General features: G+C 54.2%; 1 protein-coding gene across 1 annotated transcript in view; it reads right to left on the minus strand.

The window, feature by feature from the left end:
- The window catches only part of axl (AXL receptor tyrosine kinase), a 235,568-nt gene extending 230,536 nt beyond the window's left edge, over nt 1-5,032 (minus strand). The window contains exon 1 of the mRNA XM_072490274.1: nt 4,545-5,032. Within this exon, the coding sequence (XP_072346375.1) occupies nt 4,545-4,623 (79 nt within the window). The 5' untranslated portion in view covers nt 4,624-5,032. The remainder of the gene's footprint in view (nt 1-4,544) is intronic.
- Nucleotides 5,033-20,392: the final 15,360 nt, after the last annotated feature.

Below are 20,392 nucleotides of genomic sequence, written 5' to 3' on the forward strand. Positions count from 1 at the left end.
GTGGGCAGAATGGCCTCAGAGTCTCCTTCTCAACTATTTGGATTCAAGACGAAATTTACGTTTTCCTCCAACTCTGTGTGGGGAACGAGGACTCCAGAACATTCTGTTTACATTCCGTCAACCCTGACCTTTCACATTCCACAAATGGCATTCCCATGGATCCGACAACTCCAGAAGCAGAGGATTTCGAGCAGTCGAGGGAGACTTTTTAACCCTCCCCACAATGCTCACCTCCTTCCTGACTGGCGTGGGACTGATTTTCATTGATGCCAATTTATCCCATATTACCACCCCTGTGAGCGACTTTATCCCCCATGTCTGTCTAATGGGCAGCACGGTAGCACAGTGGTTAGCACAGTTGCTTCACAGCTCCAGGATCCCAGGTTCGATTCCGGCTTGGGTCACTGTCTGTGCGGAGTCTGCACATCCTCCCCGTGTGTGCGTGGGTTTCCTCCGGGCGCTCCGGTTTCCTCCCACAGCCCAAAGATGTGCAGGTTAGGTGGATTGGCCGTGATAAATTGCCCTTAGTGTCCAAAATTGCCCTTAGTGTTGGGTGGGGTTGCTGGGTTGTGGGGATAGGGTGGAGGTGTTGACCTTGGGTAGGGTGCTCTTTCCAAGAGCCGGTGCAGACTCGATGGGCCGAATGGCCTCCTTCTGCACTGTAAATTCTATGATAATCTATGAAACTCCACCCTCACACATTCCAAGTTAAATCGCAAAGTATTTCAGCTTTTGGCAAACAGAAAATCCTGGGAACGCACAGCAGTGTTCAGAGATTTGGAAAGGTGAATGTGTGTGGACTTTCCCCGAGTGCTCACTGACCTATCAGACAATGTTCTTGGTAACGTCCCAGGTTGCAAACTTTTCCCCCTCCTCTCAGAGTCACGGGGGCTGCTAAAATTCCCTTCTACAATTCCATGGAAGAGAGCAGTCGGATGTCAGTTATTCCTGACGTTACTCAGGGTGGTGATTAAGCTGTTGTACATTGTTAACCCCTCATTTCTCTTCGAACCAGAGTTGACACTGCCAGGAGCGACAATGTGATGTAAGTTGAGATGTTCTGCTCTCCGCAATGGTTCCTATCGACTCTTCCCAATGGAGAGTTGAGTTACAGGGAGCAGGGATACATCATCAGCCTTCTCCAGAGCGAGTCCCTGCTACAGGAGAGGGCAAGGACCCACAGTGTAAGCGGGCAGGGGCGAGTGTTGCCCCTCTAAAGGTTGGCATTTCTGATAACCACACAGTCAATTCTGGTTGAGAGTGCAGGAGCCTCAGAACATTTCAGAAGTATTTCACTGAGCACTTGAAATGTTACAGCCCAGAATGTGGAGGGGGGAGGGGGTCAGACTCTATCCCTAAAGGGGCACCAGTCAACTAAATTATTGTCACTGAAATCATCGTGGTGGGATTGGAACCCGTGTCCTCAGGGCCGTGTTACCATCTCGGTGACATAACCAGGATACCACAGGCTGCCCAGCTCTCTGTCAGCCTGTCCAATGGAACTGACTCATAGCTCACGTTCCCCCTCCAACTGAACTCTCTTTCATATCCCTTACCGCCTCACAGCAACCCCACCACCACCCGCCCTCCATGACACTTCCACTCCATCCCCATCCCATCCCCCTCCCCTATCCCCCTCCACCACACTCTCCCTCCCATTCCCCTCCGCTACCCTCCCCATCCCCCTCCACTACCCTCTCCCATCCCCCTCCACCACCCTCCCCCATCCCCCTCCACTACCCTCCCTCATCCCCCTCCACTACCCTCTCCCTCCCATCCCCCTCCACTACCCTCCCCCATCCCCCTCCACTACCCTCCCCCATCCCCCTCCACTACCCTCTCCATCCCCCTCCACTACCCTCCCCATCCCACTCCACTACCCTCCCCATCCCCCTCCACTACCCTCCCCCACCCCCTCCACTACCCTCCCCATCCCCCTCCACTACCCTCCCCATCCCACTCCACTACCCTCCCCCACCCCCTCCACTACCCTCCCCATCCCCCTCCACTACCCTCTCACATCCCCCTCCACTACCCTCCCCATCCCCCTCCACTACCCTCCCCATCCCCCTCCACTACCCTCCCCCATCCCCCTCCACTACCCTTTCCCTCCCATCCCCCTCCACTACCCTCCCCATCCCCCTCCGCCACCCTCTCCCCCATCCCCCTCCACTACCCTCTCCACCCCCCTCCACTACCCTCTCCATCCCCCACCACTACCCTCCCCCATCCCCCTCCACTACCCTCCCCCATCCCCCTCTACTACCCTCTCCATCCCCCTCCACCACCCTCTCCCCCATCCCCCTCCACTACCCTCCCCATCCCCCTCCACTACCCTCCCCATCATCCTCCACTGCCCTCCCCATCCCCCTCCACTACCCTCTCCATCCCCCTCCACTACCCTCCCCCATCCCCCTCCACGACCCTCCCCATCCTCCTCCACAACCCTCCCCCATTCCCCTCCACTACCCTCTCCCATCCCCCTCCACTACCCTCCCCCATCCCCCTCCACTACCCTCTCCACTACCCTCCCCATCCCCCTCCACTACCCACCCCATCCCCCTCCACTACCCACCCCATCCCCCTCCACTACCCTCCCCCATCCCCCTCCACTACCCTCCCCCACCCTCCTCCACTACCCTCCCCATCCCCCTCCACTACCCTCCCCCATCCCCCTCCACTACCCTTCCCCACCCCCCTCCACTATCCTCCCCCATCCCCCTCCACTACCCTCCCCATCCCCCTCCACTACCCTCCCCATCCCCCTCCACTACCCTCCCCATCCCCCTCCACTACCCTCCCCCATCCCCTCCACCACCCTCTCCCCCAACCCCCTCCACTACCCTCCCCCACCCCCCTCCACTACCCTCCCCCATCATCCTCCACTACCCTCCCCCATCCCCCTCCACTACCCTCCCCATCCCCCTCCACTACCCTCCCCCACCCTCCTCCACTACACTCCCCTATCCCCCTCCACTACCCTCTCCATCCCCCTCCACTACCCTCCCCCATCCCCCTCCACTACCCTCCCCCATCCCCCTCCACTACCCTCCCCATCCCCCTCCACTACTCTCCCCATCCCCCTCCACTACCCTCTCCCATCCCCCTCCACTACCCTCCCCATCCCCCTCCACTACCCTCCCCATCCCCCTACACTACCCGCTCAATCCCCCTCCACTACCCTTCCCCATCCCCCTCCACTACCCTCCCCCATCCTCCTCCACTACCCTCCCCATCCCCATCCACCACCCTCCCCCATCCCCCTCCCCCATCCCCCTCCCCATCCCCCTCCCCCATCCCCCTCCTCTACCCTTTCCCTCCCATCCCCCTCCACTACCCTCCCCGTCCCCCTCCACTACCCTCCCCACTACCCTCCCCAACCCCCTCCCCCATCCCCCTCCCCCTCCACTACTCTCCCCCATTCCCCCTCCACTACCGTCCCCATCCCCCTCCACTATCCTCCCCCATCCCCCTCCCCATCCCCCTCCACTACCCTCTCCCTCCCATCCCCCTCCACTACCCTCCCCATCCCCCTCCACTACCCTCCCCCATCCCCCTCCACTACCCTCCCCATCCCCCTCCACTACCCTTCCCCACCCCCCTCCACTATCCTCCCCCATTCCCCTCCACTACACTCCCCCATTCCCCTCCACTACCCTCCCTCATCCCCCTCCACTACCCTCCCCCATCCCCCGCCACTACCCTCCCCATCCCCCTCAACTACCCTCCCCCATCCCCCTCCACTACCCTCCCCCATCCCCCCCCACTACCCTCCCTCATCCCCCTCCACTACCCTCCCCCATCCCCCTCCACTACCCTCTCCCATCCCCCTCCACTACCCTCCCCCATCCCCCTCCACTACCCGCCCTCATCCCCCTCCACCACCCTCTCCCTCCCCTTATCCCTCTCACACTGGGCTAAATTGCTGGCTTTGAAAGCAGGCCAGCAGCACGGTTCAATTCCCGTACCAGCCTCCCCGAACAGGCGCCGGAATGTGGCGACTAGGGGCTTTTCACAGTGACTTCATTTGAAGCCTACTTGTGACAATAAGCCATTTTCATTTTCATTCCCCTCCACTGCCCCCTCCCTCCCTCCTCCTCCACCCTCTCCTGGATAAGGTTCCAGTGTGTGTGGGGAAAGTTACTCTGTCCATTCTGTGGAGAGCAAAACGTGAGAGGACGTCTCAGCCCAGACCGACCATCCCCGGGACATCCCGATTCAGAATCTAAAGAAGATTCTCTCAAGACACAAACCAGGACCCGCTATTCCCCCGGGAGCACTCTGATAAACTCCACAACCCCCCACCCCACCCCGCAAAAAAACAAGCTCCACTTTGAGCAGTTTGTGAATGAACTGCTCTGAGCTCTGCCACCCCCCCCCCCCCCCCCAAACTCCCTAACAACCAAATCCACAAACACTGCAGCACCCCCAAGGTGTGAACAATAATATTTACTCCACACCGAAGCACAGATTTGTGTTGTTTGATTTGAACTTTCCAACTAAGTGGAGTTAAAAGTTTTAAAGAGAAAGTTTGGGATGCTCACCGTGTGGAGCTCCGGCTCCGGGGCTCTGGGAAAAGCTCTCAGTCCACAAGCAAACCAACACGATCCACAACCTGCTCATTTTCCGAAAGGTTCTGGCTTCTTGGACAAGAGAAAATAAACTTCCCTCCGGCTCAGCGAAGCTCCCACATCACCGACAGCCTGGCAAGAAGAACAAACTCCAAAACTTCTCAAACTTCTCCTCCAACTTCTGTAAGTGACTCCAGGGCACGCACACACACAAAAATATATCCACAAACAAACTTGAGATGTGTGTCCACTGAAGGGGGGGGGGGGGGGGGAATGTTCACAACGTGGACTTGAAACTTTTTGAAAACTTTTCTCAGTGTCTGCTGAAGGCAGCCAGTCAGGAAGCAGAGACTTGAGATGAAATGGTTTGAAGCTAATGTGTAAAGACAGCAGTTCAGCTACTTGGGGGTGGGGTGTTTAGAAGATGAATCACTGCTCACGTCTGCATTGCTGATGTTTCCTCAATGGGCTCAACCTGATTCTGTCCCCCACAATCCATCCAATGCTTTTTATTGTCGATCATTCAACCTCCCTCTCCCCCCCCCCCCCCCCCTGTGTAGCCCCCATTCTCACTCTGGCCAGGAAACGTGTATGGACACAGGAGTACTCTCCTGCCCATCCCTCTTAACCACCTGGCTTACACTGTTAGCACTGTTGTTTTACAGCGCCAAGGTCCCAGGTTCGAATCCCGGGCTTGCGCCTGTGCGGAGTCTGCACGTTCTCTCCGTGTCTGCGTGGGTTTCCGCCGGGTGCTCCTGTTTCCTCCCACAAGTCCCGAAAGACGTGCTGTTAGGTAATTTGGACATTCTGAATTCTCCCTCTTTGTACCCAAACAGGCGCCGGAATGTGGCGACTAGGGGCTTTTCACAGTAACTTCATTGCAGTGTTCATGTAAGCTTACTTGTGAAAATGAAAGATTATTATTATCCTCGGACCGTATCCTCGGACTGTGACCCCTGGTTCTGGACACCCCCCACCATCGGAACATCTTCCCTGCATCTACCCTGTCAAGTCCTGTTAGAATTCTATAAGTCTCTGTGAGATCCCCCCCCTCATTCTTCTGAACTCCAGCGAGAACAATCCTAACCGACTCGATCTCTCTCCATACGTCAGACCCCCCATCACAGGAATCAGTCTGCTAAACCTTGACTGCACTCCCCCAGAGCAAGAACATCAAAGAAAGATGAACAAAGAAAAGTACAGCACAGAAACAGGCCCTTCGGCCCTCCAAGCCCGTGCCGACCATGCTGCCCGTCTAAACTAAAATCTTCTACACTTCTGGGCTCCGTATCCCTCTATTCCCATCCTATTCATGTATTTGTCAAGATGCCCCTTAAATGTCACTATCTTCCCTGCTTCCACCACTTCCTCCAGCAGCGAGTTCCAGGCACCCACTACCCTCTGTGAAAAAACCTTCCCTCGCACATCTCCTCTAAACTTTGCCCCTCGCACCTTAAATCTAGTAATTGACTCTTCCACCCTGGGAAAAAGCTTCTGACTATCCACTATGTCCATGCCCCTCAAAATTTTGTAGACTTCTATCAGGTCGCCCCTCAACCTCTGTCATTCCAGTGAGAACAAACCAAGTTTATCCAACCTCCCCTCAATACTAATGCCCTCCATACCAGGCAACATATTGGTAAACCTCTTCTGTACCCTCTCCAAAGCCTCACATCCTTCCAGTCGTGTGGCGACCAGAATTGAACACTGTATTCCAAGTGTGGCCTAACTAAGGCTCTGAACAGCTGCAGCATGACTTGCCAATTTTCACACTCAATGTCATGACTGTGAAGGCATGATATTAGATATAGCTCTTGGGGTGAAATGGATCAAGGGATATGGGGGGAAGGCGGGATCAGGGTATTGAACGTGATGATCAGCCATGATCATAGTGAATGGCGGAGCAGGCTCAAAGGGCCGAATGGCCTCCGCCTGCTCCTATTTTCTATGTTTCTATGCCGTACACATTCTTCCTCAGATATGGAAACCAAAACTGCACACAATATTCCAGGTGTGGCCTCACCAAAGCCCTGTATAATTGCAGCAAGACATCCCTGCTCCTGTATTCAAATCCTCTCGCAATGAAGGCTAATAGAGTTGGGCAGCATGGTGGCGTAGTGGTTAGCACTGCTGCCTCACGGCGCCGAGATCTCAGGTTCGATCCCGGCCCCTGGTCACTGTCTGTGTGGAGTTTGTACATTCCCCCCGTGTTTGCGCGGGTTTCGCCCCCACAACCCAAAGATGTGCAGGGTAGGTGGATTGGCCACGCTAAATTGCCCCTTAATTGGAAAAAAAATAATTGGGTACTCTAAATTTATAGAAAATAAAATGAAGTCTAATAGAGGCTGGATAGACTGGGACATTTTTCCCTGGAGCGTAGGAGGCTCAGGGGTGATCTTGTCGAGGTCTATAAAATAATGAGGGGCATCGATAAGGTAGCTCGTCAACATCTTTTCCCAAAGGTGGGGGAGTTTAAAACTAGAGGGCATCGGTTTAAAGTGAGAGGGGAGTGATACAAAAGGGTCCAGAGGGGCAATTTTGTCACACACAGGGTGGTGTCTGGAACGAGCTGACAGAGGCAGTAGTAGGGGCGGGTACAATTTTATCTTTTAAAAAGTATTTAGACAGCTATATGGGTAAGATGGGTATAGAGGGATATGGGCCAAATGAGGGCAATTGGGACTAGCTTAGTGGTACAAACTGAAGGGCCTGTTTCCATGCTGTAAACCTCGATAACTCTTTAACATCCCATTTGCCTTCTTTACCGCATGCTTACCTTCAGTCGGTGTACGAGGGCACCCAAGTCTCGCTGCACATTCCCCTCTCCTAATTTATGGCCATTCAGACATTGGTCCGCCTTCTCGATTTTGCTACTAAAGTGGATAACCTCGCGTTTCTCCACATTATACTGCATCTGCCATTCTTTTTCCCACTCACTCAACTTGTCCAAATCACACTCAGGGACCTCTGCATCCTCCACACAGCTCACCCTCCCACCCAACTTGGTGTTTTCTGCAAATTTGGAGATATTACAATTTGCTCCCTCATCTAAATCATTAATATATATTGTGAATAGCTGGGGTCCCAGCACCGATCCCACGGGTCACTGCCTGCCAATTTCAAAATGACCTGTTAATTCCTACTCTCTGTTTCCTGTTTGCCAACTGGTTTTCTATCCATCTCAATACACTACCACTAATCCCATGCACTTTAATTTTACACACTAATCTCTTATGCGAGACTTTGTCAAAAGCCTTCTGAAAGTCCAAATATACCACATCCACTGGCTCCCCCTCGTCTACCAGTTACATCCTCGAAGAATTCCAGTAGATTTGTCAAGCACGATTTTCTCTTCATAAATCCATGCTGACTCTATCCGATCCTTTTTTTAAAATAAATTTAGAGTACCCAATTCATTTTTTTCCAATTAAGGGGCAATTTAGCGTGGCCAATCCACCTATACCCTGTGAACATCTTTGGGTTGTGGGGTTGAAACCCACGCAGATACAGGGAGAATGTGCAATCTCCACACGGACAGTGACGCGGGACCGGGATCGAACGCGGGTCATCGTGCCATGACACATCAGTGCTAACCACTGCACCACGGTGCCTACACTATCAAATGCTGCCACTGTTTTCTCAGTGCTCTGCTATAAAACATGAGTGCGGCCTCAACCGGGACATGGGATTCATGTCGCATTACATTCATCCCCCACCATCTGGCCTGCAAAATCCTACCAACTGTACAGGCATGACACAATTCACACCTCTTTAACCTGGGGTTACCCCATCTCTGGATCTGTAAAGATTTAATCACCTGCTAATGCTCGCATTCCAAGCATTGTCTGGCATCTTTGAATTTGTCTATATATATGTTTCTGGAACATACCTCTTCATTTACCTGAGGAAGGAGCAGCGCTCCAAAAGCTAGTGATTTGAAACAAACCTGTTGGACTTTAACCTGGTGTTGTAAGACGTCTTACTGTGCTCACCCCAGTCCAACGCCGGCATCTCCACATCATAAAACATTTGATAATGGATTCTAGAATTTTCCTCACGACCGACATCGGGCTTACTGGTCTATAATTCTTTGTTTTCACTCCATCTCCATTTTTAAGTAGGAGGGTCACATTAGCTACCCTCCACTCTGCAGGAACTGGTCCAGACTCTGTAGAATCTTGGAAGGTTACCACAAATGCATCCACTATTTCGAGAGCCATTTCCTTCAGCCCTCTGTGATGTAGATTATCAGAACCTTCGAATTTATGAGCCTTCAATCCCAACAATTTCCCTAAAACCATTTCTCTACTAATATTGATCTCCTTCAGTTCTTCCATCTCACTGCGTTCCCCAACATTTCTGGTATCTGATTTGAGTCCTGATTTGTGAAGACAGAACCAATGTACATATTTACTTGCTCAGCCATTTCTTTGTCCCCAATTACACATTCCCCTGTTTCTGACTGTAAGGGACCTACATTTGTCTTCGCCAATCTTTTTCTCTTCATGTACCTTTAGAAACTTTTAAAGTTAGTTTTTATGTTCCCTCCAAGCTTACTCTCATACTCTATCTTCCCCTTCTTAATCAATCCCTTGGTCCTTCTTTGCTGAATTCTAAACAGCTCCCAATCCTCAGACCTGTTGTTTTTCTTGGCAAATTTGCGTGCTCTTCCTCTGATCAGATACTATCTCAGATCTCACTTGGAAGCCATGCATTGGCCACCTTTCCCTTTTTACTTTTCCGTCAGCCAGGAATAAATAATTGTTGCAGTTCCCCTATGCGGCCCTTGAATATTTGCCATTGCCTATCCACTGTCATCCCTTTCAGTAATGCACAGATGCACAACAGAAAGCATTCTATCGGGCTGCATCACAGCCTGGTATGGCAACTGCTCGGCCCAGGACCGCAAGAAACTTCAGAGAGTCGTGAACACCGCCCAGTCCATCACGTGAAACCGCCTCCCATCCATTGACTCCATCTACACCTCCCGCTGCCTGGGGAAAGCGGGCAGCATCATCAAAGATCCCTCCCACCCGGCTTACTCACTCTTCCAACTTCTTCCATCGGGCAGGAGATACAGAAGTCTGAGAACACGCACGAACAGACTCAAAAACAGCTTCTTCCCCACTGTTACCAGACTCCTAAATGACCCTCTTATGGACTGACTTCATTAACACTACACCCTGTATGCTTCATCCGATGCCAGTGCTTATGTAGTTACATTGTATATGTTGTGTTGCCCTATTATGTATTTTCTTTCATTCCCTTTTCGTCTCATGTACTTAATGATCTGTTGAGCTGCTCGCAGAAAAATACTTTTCACTGTACCTCGGTACACGTGACAATAAACAAATTCAATCCAATCCAATCCAATGTTCCCCAATCAATCGTAGCCAAGTCATGCCTCTTATCATCGTAGTTTCCTTCGTTAAGAGTCAGGACCCTCGCCGCAGAATCAACCACTTCACTCTCCACCTTGATGAAAAATTCTGTCATGTTGTATCCTATCTTCCCGCCCAGTCGGGGCCCATGAAAGAAAAGCTGCTGAGAGAGGGAGGCAGAATGAGGCCATTAAGTGGCCATTAGTAGACCAAAAGATAGCTGGGCTGCTTAATGCCTTCCCCACCCACCCTAATAGGGGTGCAATGCAGTGGGAAGGCATTGGCTTTGTTTTAAGAGCCTGCTCCACCTTCAGTGGAGATACTTTGCTGCTGTTGGTGATGGCCATCGAAGACCCCTCACTCTAACCCAAAGTACAATTTGCTCTTAAAGTGCTTCTCCCGGTGGTGGCCAATATAGACGAGTACTGATTCATCAGCTATGGGGTAATGGTATGTGGTGATGAGCAGATTTCCTTACCCATGTTTGACCTGATGCCAGGAAACTTCACAAGGTCCAGCGTCGATGTTGAAGCATCCCAGGGCTACCTCCTCTCGACTGTCTTCCACTGTGCCACCCGCCATCTCTGGGACTGGACATACCCAGGCATGGTGGTGGCTGGGACATTGTCTGTCAGATGTGATTGAGTGAATGTGACTGTCCGGATGCTGTTTCACTCGTCTGTCGGACAACTCTCCCAATTTTGACCCAAGACCCCAGATGTTAGTGAGGATTTTGTCGGCTCGACAGAGCCGGATGTGACATTGTCATTCCCGGCTTGGGTCACTGTCTGTGCGGAGTCTGCACCTTCTCCCTGTGTCTGCATGGGTTTCCTCCGGGTGCTCCGGTTTCATCCCACAAGTCCCGAAAGACGTGCTTGTTAGGTGAATTGGACATTCTGAATTCCCCCTCTGTGTACCCGAACAGGCGCCGGAATGTGGCGACTAGAACATTTTCACAGTAACTTCATTGCAGTGTCAATGTAAGTCTACTTGTGACATTGATAAAGATTATTATTTCCAATGCCCAGTATATTTATCTTTATTGGATTTTTCTGCTACAGTTTGATACAGCTGAGGAGTTTGCGCAAGCGTTTTGGAGGAGCAGTTAATAATCAATCACATCACTGTGGGTCTGGAGTCACTTGTAGGCCAGACCGGGTAAGGATGCAGATTTTCCTCCTGTTGCAACACCCGGGTCAGTGCGGGGTCAATTCCAGCCTCACTTGACCCAGAGTCACAACATGGTTGAAATAAACTTTTATTTTAAAATACTCGAAGTCTTTGGCTGCCCAATAACTACACTCACTAGGTTTGAACCTTTAAACACAATTAACTTTTTATTATTAATCACAACTAGAATTAGAAAGCAAGAAATACAACTGGTTAACTACCAGTTTCTGCTTTCAGGGTCGAGAAACTTCTGAGTCAGGCAGTAGACAGCAGAGGAGAGGGAGCTGCTTTCACCTCAAGGGTCCAATGGCTTTTCCCGGGTTCTCTCCGAAAAATCCCCACCTGACAGGAATGAATTGCTGTTGGTTGCCAGGCAGAAAACTATCCCTGACCAATGCATTGGCCACCAGCCACCCAATCAAAATGAACCTCTCCAATCTCTTGGGTGCCATAAAGTCTGGGTTCTTCTGCCCAAAATACAAAACTTCAGAGCACACAGTACTATTTTGGTCACTTTGAGTTCCTGAGTGCCTCTGCTCGACTTAAAGGTATGTCTCCAGTAATGATCCATGGACCAAAAATGACGAAGATAAAATAAAAGAAACAGGAAATAAGGGAATCAACAAGAAGTGCCCTTAGATACCCTAAAGGATATTAGGGATTGTCTCAAATCCTCGCGGTGTTAATCCACAAGACACAATGTTGGAATCATCACTTTTATTTGGAAAAGGACTTCGGCATGTAGAAAGTCACATGACGCATCATAATCAACTCGAAGCTGGATGCAGACGGTTCCACCAAAAGCCATTAAATTAGCTGCAAGTAATCCAAGCCGGCAAGGCCATGGACAACAATAGGTTGTAAGTGTGGGATTCCGGTGCCTGGGAGTCACTGGACAGCCCAACGAGACCTCACCTGGGTGCTGATTAGTGCTGGCCTCCACAAGCGGAGACCAGGTCTGATGGCCTCTCCGGGGGGGGTCACAAAAGCTAATAGAGCCCCCTAGGTGGTTGGGGACAGAGCCCTGGCACACCCTGGAACCCGGGAACCCTGACCATGCCAATTGGCACCCTAGAAGTTCCAACTGGCATGCTGGCAGTGTCAATCTGGCATTGGCATGGTGCCCAATTGACTCTGCCAGGATCCTGGGGGTGCCAGGCTGGCAGTGTCAGGGTACCCAGGTTCAAAGTTGGCACTGCCAAGAGTTGGGGCCTGGGGTGGACCATGCCCATGAAATGGGTAGGTGAAGGGGGGGTGGTTATGAAGGGTGGGGGGTAAAGGGCTGGAATGAAGGGGCTTCATAAAGTTGGAGGGGTCCTGAAAAGGGGGTCCTGAAATGGGGAAGTTGGGGTCCTGAAAGGAGAGGCCTTCCGTGACCCCATAGTAGGGTGCGCGGGGTGGAGGGGGAGGGGTGTGGTCATGCCCATGTTTATAAGGGGTGGCATTGACCCTGGGTGGGGATGTCTCAAGCTCACTTCGAGATCAGGGCACTCTTTCAAAATGGTCTACCGATCTCCGAGGACCTGGTCTTGCGGCGAGATCAGCTCCCCCCCCTGCTGAACAAAATTCAAAGCTGGACTGGGGAGAAACCCCCACAAGGCCCAGAAAAATAAATTCCAATTAAGGGGCAATTTAGCATGGCAATCCACCAACACTACACATCTTTGGGTGGAGGGGGTGAGACCCAGGCATACACGGGGAGAATGTACAAACTCCACACGGACAGTGACCCGGGGCCGGGATCGAATCCACCCTCGGTGCCATGAGGCAGCTGTGCTACCTACTGCGCCACATGCCACCCACGCCCAGGCAAATGAATATGTGTGGGTGAATAACGGTGTGGATCTCACCCAAAAAGTTGATGGGAATCACCCCTCCAAACTCACCCCAAAATGACACTTAGTCATTTTCTGGGAGAATTGCGGCCATCGCGTTTAATTTGGGGTAAGCATGCAAGAATAAATAACCTTCTTTATTTCAAAAATCACAAAAGCTTGCTGCTGGGGTTATTTAATCGGGTAAGAAGACTCACACCACTTTCATCACAATACTCACTGATTATGAGCAGTAAAAGGAACTGTCCATTGGCAGTAATGAGTGTGGGGTTTGGTTTGTCAGGCAGGGGACATGTCTTGATGGTGTAGAGTGTAGCCATGTAAAATGGCTGCGTTCCGATTAATCTGGCCAAAACCCAGTTTAAAACGGCTAACCCGAAAGACTGCTGGGAAAAGCAGCCAAGAAGACACAAGCAGGCAGCTGCAGACAGGTTTGCATATTCAGCGCAGGGAACGTAGCCCAGATCGATACTCGGGGCTATCAACAGCCCATCAACCCAGGTATCCGCAGTTTCATTCAGGACTGTTTACACCTAATCTACTCAGCCATCCACAGTTAAATCGGCTATCCCCGGGAACAATTGCAACATATTAGCAATTGAATACCGGGCCAGACCTGTCGGCGCCTGCAGTGGCCGAAACAAAGACAGGTGAGCGACCACCCCCCGATCGAGGAATCGCCTCACCATTGGACACATCGACCCCAGAGATTGGGGACAGAATCCAATCACTTGGGACTCAGGGTCAAGGGCCACCCCGGGAGGCGGGAAGCCCCTGGGCCCTATAAAAGTGAAGGTCCAAATTCAGATCTCTCTCTCTCTCTCTCATCTTCGCCTGCTCGAGACCTTCGCAAGACCAGCCACCGGCAGCAGTAAGTTTGAATCCAACGATCGCTATCCGGTAGAGACACCTAGCCACCGACCTGTAGCAGCCTTTTGAATCCCGCGGGCCAGATTTGATTGGACAAGCCATTCGTTTCCCTGACCTGGTGGGCTCTTCCTAAGTTAAGTATTGGCCAGTAGTGATAGGTTTGTTATATAGAAAGTAGTATTAGGGTATTAATATTGCTTGTTGTATATAATAAATGACCGTTGTTTTAATCCTTACTAAGCGGTGTGCTGTGTTATTAATCATAACCTGAACTTCAACCACGTGGCGGTATCATAAAGATACCTGGCGACTCATGAGCAAAGGTGACCTAAACAGAGCAAATAGACTAAAGCTAGAAAGAGCAACAAGAGGCATAGAGGTATCTGGGGGCCAGCGCTAATGCATGTTAATAGGCAACTAAAAACAAAGAACTGCGAGGTGTCTTAACCGAGCATAGGGAGAATGTGGAAGTGCTGTCACATGACAGGGAACATTGATAGAATGAGCTGAAGAGTGGGAGAACATTCATGTGGAGCATACATTCCGACTGGGCAAGTTGGGCAAATGGTCGTCTTATGTGCTGCAGACGGAGTGTGTCCCTCTGTGCAATTAACCTCTAAATGACCCTGGAATCTATGTTCCCTTAACAATAACTTGTAGCTGGACGGCAAGGTTAGCACTGCTGCTTCACGGCACTGAGGACCCGGGTTCAATCCCGGCCCCGGGCCACTGTCCGTGTGGAGTTTGCACATTCTTCCCATGTCTGCGAGGGTTTCGCCCCCACAACTCAAAGATGCGCAGGGTTAGGTGGATTGGCCACGCTAAATTGCCCCTTAAATGAAAAGAAATTAATTGGGTGTTCTAAATTCAAAAACAATCATTTGTAGCTGGTGCAGTCGGCAGCTCCACTTGGGCAGAAACCGACCTCGGGTCTGACACAGAATGACCCTTTTCCCAATAAATGAACATCGCCTGAGCGACGCCACCGGTCCCATATCGAAAATGTGAAGTCAGCAATGTCGATGTCAAACTGCAAAGATTGTTACAATCGGAAATGATACTTTTTACTATTAAAGCTGCTGACTCAGAACGAAAACTTACAAATACTTTGAATGGTCAAGTTTCCAATGCAGACTTTGAGTGACCTCTAGTTACCTTCATTTGGCAACTAGAATGTGTTGTCTTTGCAGCACTCAAAACTCTGGTCATGGGGCATAACCCTCCTGTTCTCTTAAAATAGACAATCATCAATTTAATTAGAGAGATGCCTTAGTTTGCCACCGTAAAACAATCCAATAGTGACAAAATATACAGGCCAGTGCCATCCACTGTTAATGTGTCAAACTGTCCCCCTGTGACCCTGTGACACTCGCCCTGTGACCCATAAGACCATAAGACATTGGAGCAGAATTAGGCCACTCGGCCCATCGAGTCTGCTCCGCCATTCAATCAAGGCTGATATGTTTCTTATCCCCATTCTCCTGCCTTCACCCCATAACCCCTGATTATCTTATTAATCAAGAACCTATCTATCTCTGTCTTAAAGACACTCAGTGATTTGGCCTCCACAGCCTTCTGCGGCAAAGAGTTCCACAGATTCACCACCCTTGGCTGAAGAAATTCCTCCTCATCTCTGTTTTAAAGGATCGTCGATTTAGTCTGCGATTGTGTCCTCTGGTTCTATTTTTTCCTACAAGTGGAAACATCCTCTCCACTTCCACTCTATCCAGGCCTCGCAGTATCCTGTAAGTTTCAGTAAGATCCCCCCTCATCCTTCTAAACTCCAACGAGTACAGACCCAGAGTCCTCAACCGTTCCTCATATGACAAACTCCTCATTCCAGGTCCCCCTGTAACACTCAACCTGTCCCCTGTGACAGTCCCCCTGTCCCCTGTGACACTCCCCCTGTCCCCTGTGACACACCCCCTGTCCCCTTGTGACACTCCCCCTGTGACACTCCCCCTGTCCCTCTGTGACATTCCCCCTGTCCCCCGTGACACTCCCCCTGTGACACTACCCATGTGACACTGCCCCTGTTACACACCCTTTGTCTCCCTGTGACACTCCCCCTGTCCACCATGACACTCCCCTGTGACACTTCCCCTGTCCCCCGTGACACTCCCCCTGTCCCCCTGTGACACTCCCCCAGTGACACTCCCCCTGTCCCCATGACAATCCCCCTGTGACACTCCCCATGTACCCCTGTGACACTCCCACGTGACCCTTCCCTGGTCCCCCTGTGACACTCCCCCAGTGACACTCCCCCAGTGATGCTCCCCCTGTCCCCCTGTGACACTCCTCCTGTGACACTCCCCCTGTCCCCATGACAATCCCCCTGTGACACTCCCCATGTACCCCTGTGACACTCCCACATGACACTTCCCTGGTCCCCCTGTGACACTCCCCCAGTGACACTCCCCCAGTGACGCTTCCCCTGTCCCCCTGTCCCCCTGTGACACTCCCCCTGTCCCCTGTGACACACCCCCTGTCCCCTTGTGACACTCCCCTGTCCCCTGTGACACTCCCCCTGTGACACTCCCCCTGTCCCCCTGTGACACTCCCCCAGTGACACTCCCCCTGTCCCCATGACAATCCCCCTGTGACACTCCCCATGTACCCCTGTGACACTCACCCGTGACACTTCCCTGGTCCCCCTGTGACACTCCCCCAGTGACACTCCCCCAGTGACGCTCCCCCTGTCCCCTTGTGACACTCCCCCTGTCCCCCGTGACACTCCCCAGTGACACTCGCCCTGTCCCCCTGTGACACTCCCTCTGTGACACTTCCCCTGTCCCCCTGTGACACTCCCCCTGTGACACTCCCCCTGTGACACTCACCCTGTCCCCCTGTGACACTTCCCCTGTCCCCCTGTGACACTCCCCAGTGACACTCCCCCTGTCCCCCCGTGACACTCCCCCAGTGACACCCCCCCTGTCCCCCTGTGACACTCCTCCTGTGACACTTCCCCTGTCCCCCTGTGACACTCCCCTTGTGACTCTCCCCCTGTGACACTCCCCCTGTGACACTCCCCCAGTGACACTCCCCCTGTCCCCCTGTGACACTACCCCTGTGACACTCCCCCAGTGACACTCCCCCTGTCCCCCTGTGACACTCCCCAGTGACACTCCCCCTGTCCCCCTGTGACACTCCCCATGCCCCCTGTGACACTCCCCCTGTGACGCTCCCCCTGTCCCCCTGGGACACTCCCCCCTGTCCCCCAGTGACACTCCCCCTGTGACACTCCCCCTGTCCCCCTGTGACACTCCCCCTGTCCACTGTGACACTCCACCTGTCCCCCTGTGACACTCCCCCTGTCCCCCTGGGACACTCCCCCTGTCCCCCTGTGACACTCCCCCTGTGACACTCCCCCGGTCCCCCTGTCCCCCTGTGACACTCCCCATGTGACACTCCCCCTGTCCACATGACAATCCCCCTGTGACACTCCCCATATACCCCTGTGACACTCCCACGTGACACTTCCCTCGTCCCCCTGTGACACTCCCCCAGTGACACTCCCCCAGTGACGCTCCCCCTGTCCCCCTGTGACACTCCCCCTGTCCCCTGTGACACCCCACCGTCCCCTTGTGACACTCCCCCTGTCCCCTGTGACACTCCCCCTGTGACACTCCCCCTGTCCCTCTGTGACACTCCCACTGTCCCCGTGACACTCCCCCTGTCCCCCTGTGACACTCCCCCAGTGACACTCCCCCTGTCCCCATGACAATCCCCCTGTGACACTCCCCATGTACCCCTGTGACACTCACCCGTGACACTTCCCTGGTCCCCCTGTGACACTCCCCCAGTGACACTCCCCCAGTGACGCTCCCCCTGTCCCCTTGTGACACTCCCCCTGTCCCCCTGTCCCCCTGTGACACTCCCCAGTGACACTCGCCCTGTCCCCCTGTGACACTCCCCCTGTGACACTTCCCCTGTCCCCCTGTGACACTCCCCCTGTGACACTTCCCCTGCCCCCATGTGACACTCCCCCTGTGACACTCCCCCCGTGACACTCACCCTGTCCCCCTGTGACACTTCCCCTGTCCCCCTGTGACACTCCCCAGTGACACTCCCCCTGTCCCCTCGTGACACTCCCCCAGTGACACTCCCTCTGTCCCCCAGTGACACTCCCCCTGTCCCCATGACAATCCCCCTGTGACACTCCCCATGTACCCCTGTGACACTCACCCGTGACACTTCCCTGGTCCCCCTGTGACACTCCCCCAGTGACACTCCCCCAGTGACGCTCCCCCTGTCCCCTTGTGACACTCCCCCTGTCCCCCTGTCCCCCTGTGACACTCCCCAGTGACACTCGCCCTGTCCCCCTGTGACACTCCCCCTGTGACACTTCCCCTGTCCCCCTGTGACACTCCCCCTGTGACACTTCCCCTGCCCCCATGTGACACTCCCCCTGTGACACTCCCCCCGTGACACTCACCCTGTCCCCCTGTGACACTTCCCCTGTCCCCCTGTGACACTCCCCAGTGACACTCCCCCTGTCCCCTCGTGACACTCCCCCAGTGACACTCCCTCTGTCCCCCTGTGACACTCCCCCTGTGACACTTCCCCTGTCCCCCTGTGACACTCCCCTTGTGACTCTCCCCCTGTGACACTCCCCCTGTGACACTCCCCCAGTGACACTCCCCCTGTCCCCCTGTGACACTACCCCTGTGACACTCCCCCAGTGACACTCCCCCTGTGACACTCCCCAGTGACACTCCCCCTGTCTCCCTGTGACACTCCCGCTGTGACACTTCCCCTGTCCCCCTGTGACCCTCCCCTGTGACAATCCCCCTGTCCCCCTGTGACACTCCCCATGCCCCCTGTGACACTCCCCCTGTGATGCTCCCCCTGTCCCCCTGGGACACTCCCCCCTGTCCCCCAGTGACACTCCCCCTGTGACACTCCCCCTGTCCCCCTGTGACACTCCCCCTGTCCACTGTGACACTCCACCTGTCCCCCTGTGACACTCCCCCTGTCCCCCTGGGACACTCCCCCTGTCCCCCTGTGACACTCCCCCTGTGACACTCCCCCAGTCCCCCTGTCCCCCTGTGACACTCCCCATGTGACACTCCCCCTGTCCCCCTGTGAAACTCCCCCTGCGACACTCCCCCTGTCCCCCTGTGACACTCCCCCTGTCCCCCTGTGACACTTACCCTGTCCCCCTGTGACACTCCCCCAGTCCCTCTGTGACACTCCCCCTGCGGCACACCCCCAGTCCCCCTGTGACACTCCCCCTGTGACACTACCCATGTGACACTGTCCCTGTTACACTCCCTTTGTCTCCCTGTGACACTCCCCCTGTCTACCATGACACTCCCCTGTTACACTCCCCCTGTCCCCCGTGACACTCCCCCTGTCCACCATGACACTCCCCCTGTGGCACTCCCCCTGTGAGACTCCCCCTGTGACACTCCCCCTGTCCCCCTGTGACACTTCCCCTGTCCCCCTGTGACACTCCCCGTGTGACACTCCCCCAGTGACACTCGCCCTGTCCCCCTGTGACACTCCCCCGGTCCCCCTGTCCCCCTGTGACACTCCCCATGTGACACTCCCCCTGTCCCCCTGTGACACTCCCCCTGTGGCACTCCCCCTGTCCCCCTGTGACACTCCCCCTGTCCCCCTGTGCCACTTACCCTGTCCCCCTGTGACACTCCCCCAGTCCCCCTGTGACACTCCCCATGTGACACTCCACCTGTCCCCCTGTGACACTCCCCCTGTGGCACTCCCCCAAGCCCCCTGTGACACTCCCCCTGTGATACTACCCATGTGACACTGCCCCTGTTACACTCCCTTTGTCCCCCTGTGACACTCCCCCCTTTTCACCATGACACTCCCCTGTTACACTCCCCCTGTCCCCCTGTGACACTCCCCCTGTCCACCATGACACTCCCCCTGTGGCACTCCCCCTGTGAGACTCCCCCTGTGACACTCCCCCTGTCCCCCTGTGACACTTCCCCTGTTCCCCTGGACACTCCCCCTGTGACACACCCCCAGTGACACTCGCCCTGTCCCCCTGTGACACTCCCCCCGTGACACTTCCCCTGTCCCCCTGTGACACTCCCCCTGTGACACTCCCCCTGTGACACTTCCCCTGTCCACATGTGACACTCCCCCTGTGACACTCCCCCAGTGACACTCACCCTGTCCTCCTGTGACACTTCCCCTGTCCCCCTGTGACACTCCCCAGTGACACTCCCCCTGTCCCCCCGTGACACTCCCCCAGTGACACTCCCCCGTCCCCCGTGACACTACCCCTGTGACACTTCCCCTGTCCCCCTATGACCCTCCCCTGTGACACTCCCCCTGTCCCCCTGTGACACTCCCCCTGCCCCCTGTGACACTCCCCCTGTGACACTCCCCCTGTCACCCTGGGACACTCCACCCTGTCCCCCAGTGACACTCCCCCTGTGACACTCCCCCTGTCCCCCTGTGACACTCCCCCTGTCCACTGTGACACTCCACCTGTCCCCCGTGACACTCCCCCTGTCCCCCAGGGACACTCCCCCTGTCCCCCTGTGACACTCCCTCTGTGACACTCCCCCGGTCCCCCTGTCCCCCTGTGACT

The sequence above is a fragment of the Scyliorhinus torazame genome, chromosome 25 (genome assembly GCF_047496885.1).
Source record: "Scyliorhinus torazame isolate Kashiwa2021f chromosome 25, sScyTor2.1, whole genome shotgun sequence".
In the NCBI taxonomy this organism is placed as follows: domain Eukaryota; kingdom Metazoa; phylum Chordata; class Chondrichthyes; order Carcharhiniformes; family Scyliorhinidae; genus Scyliorhinus; species Scyliorhinus torazame.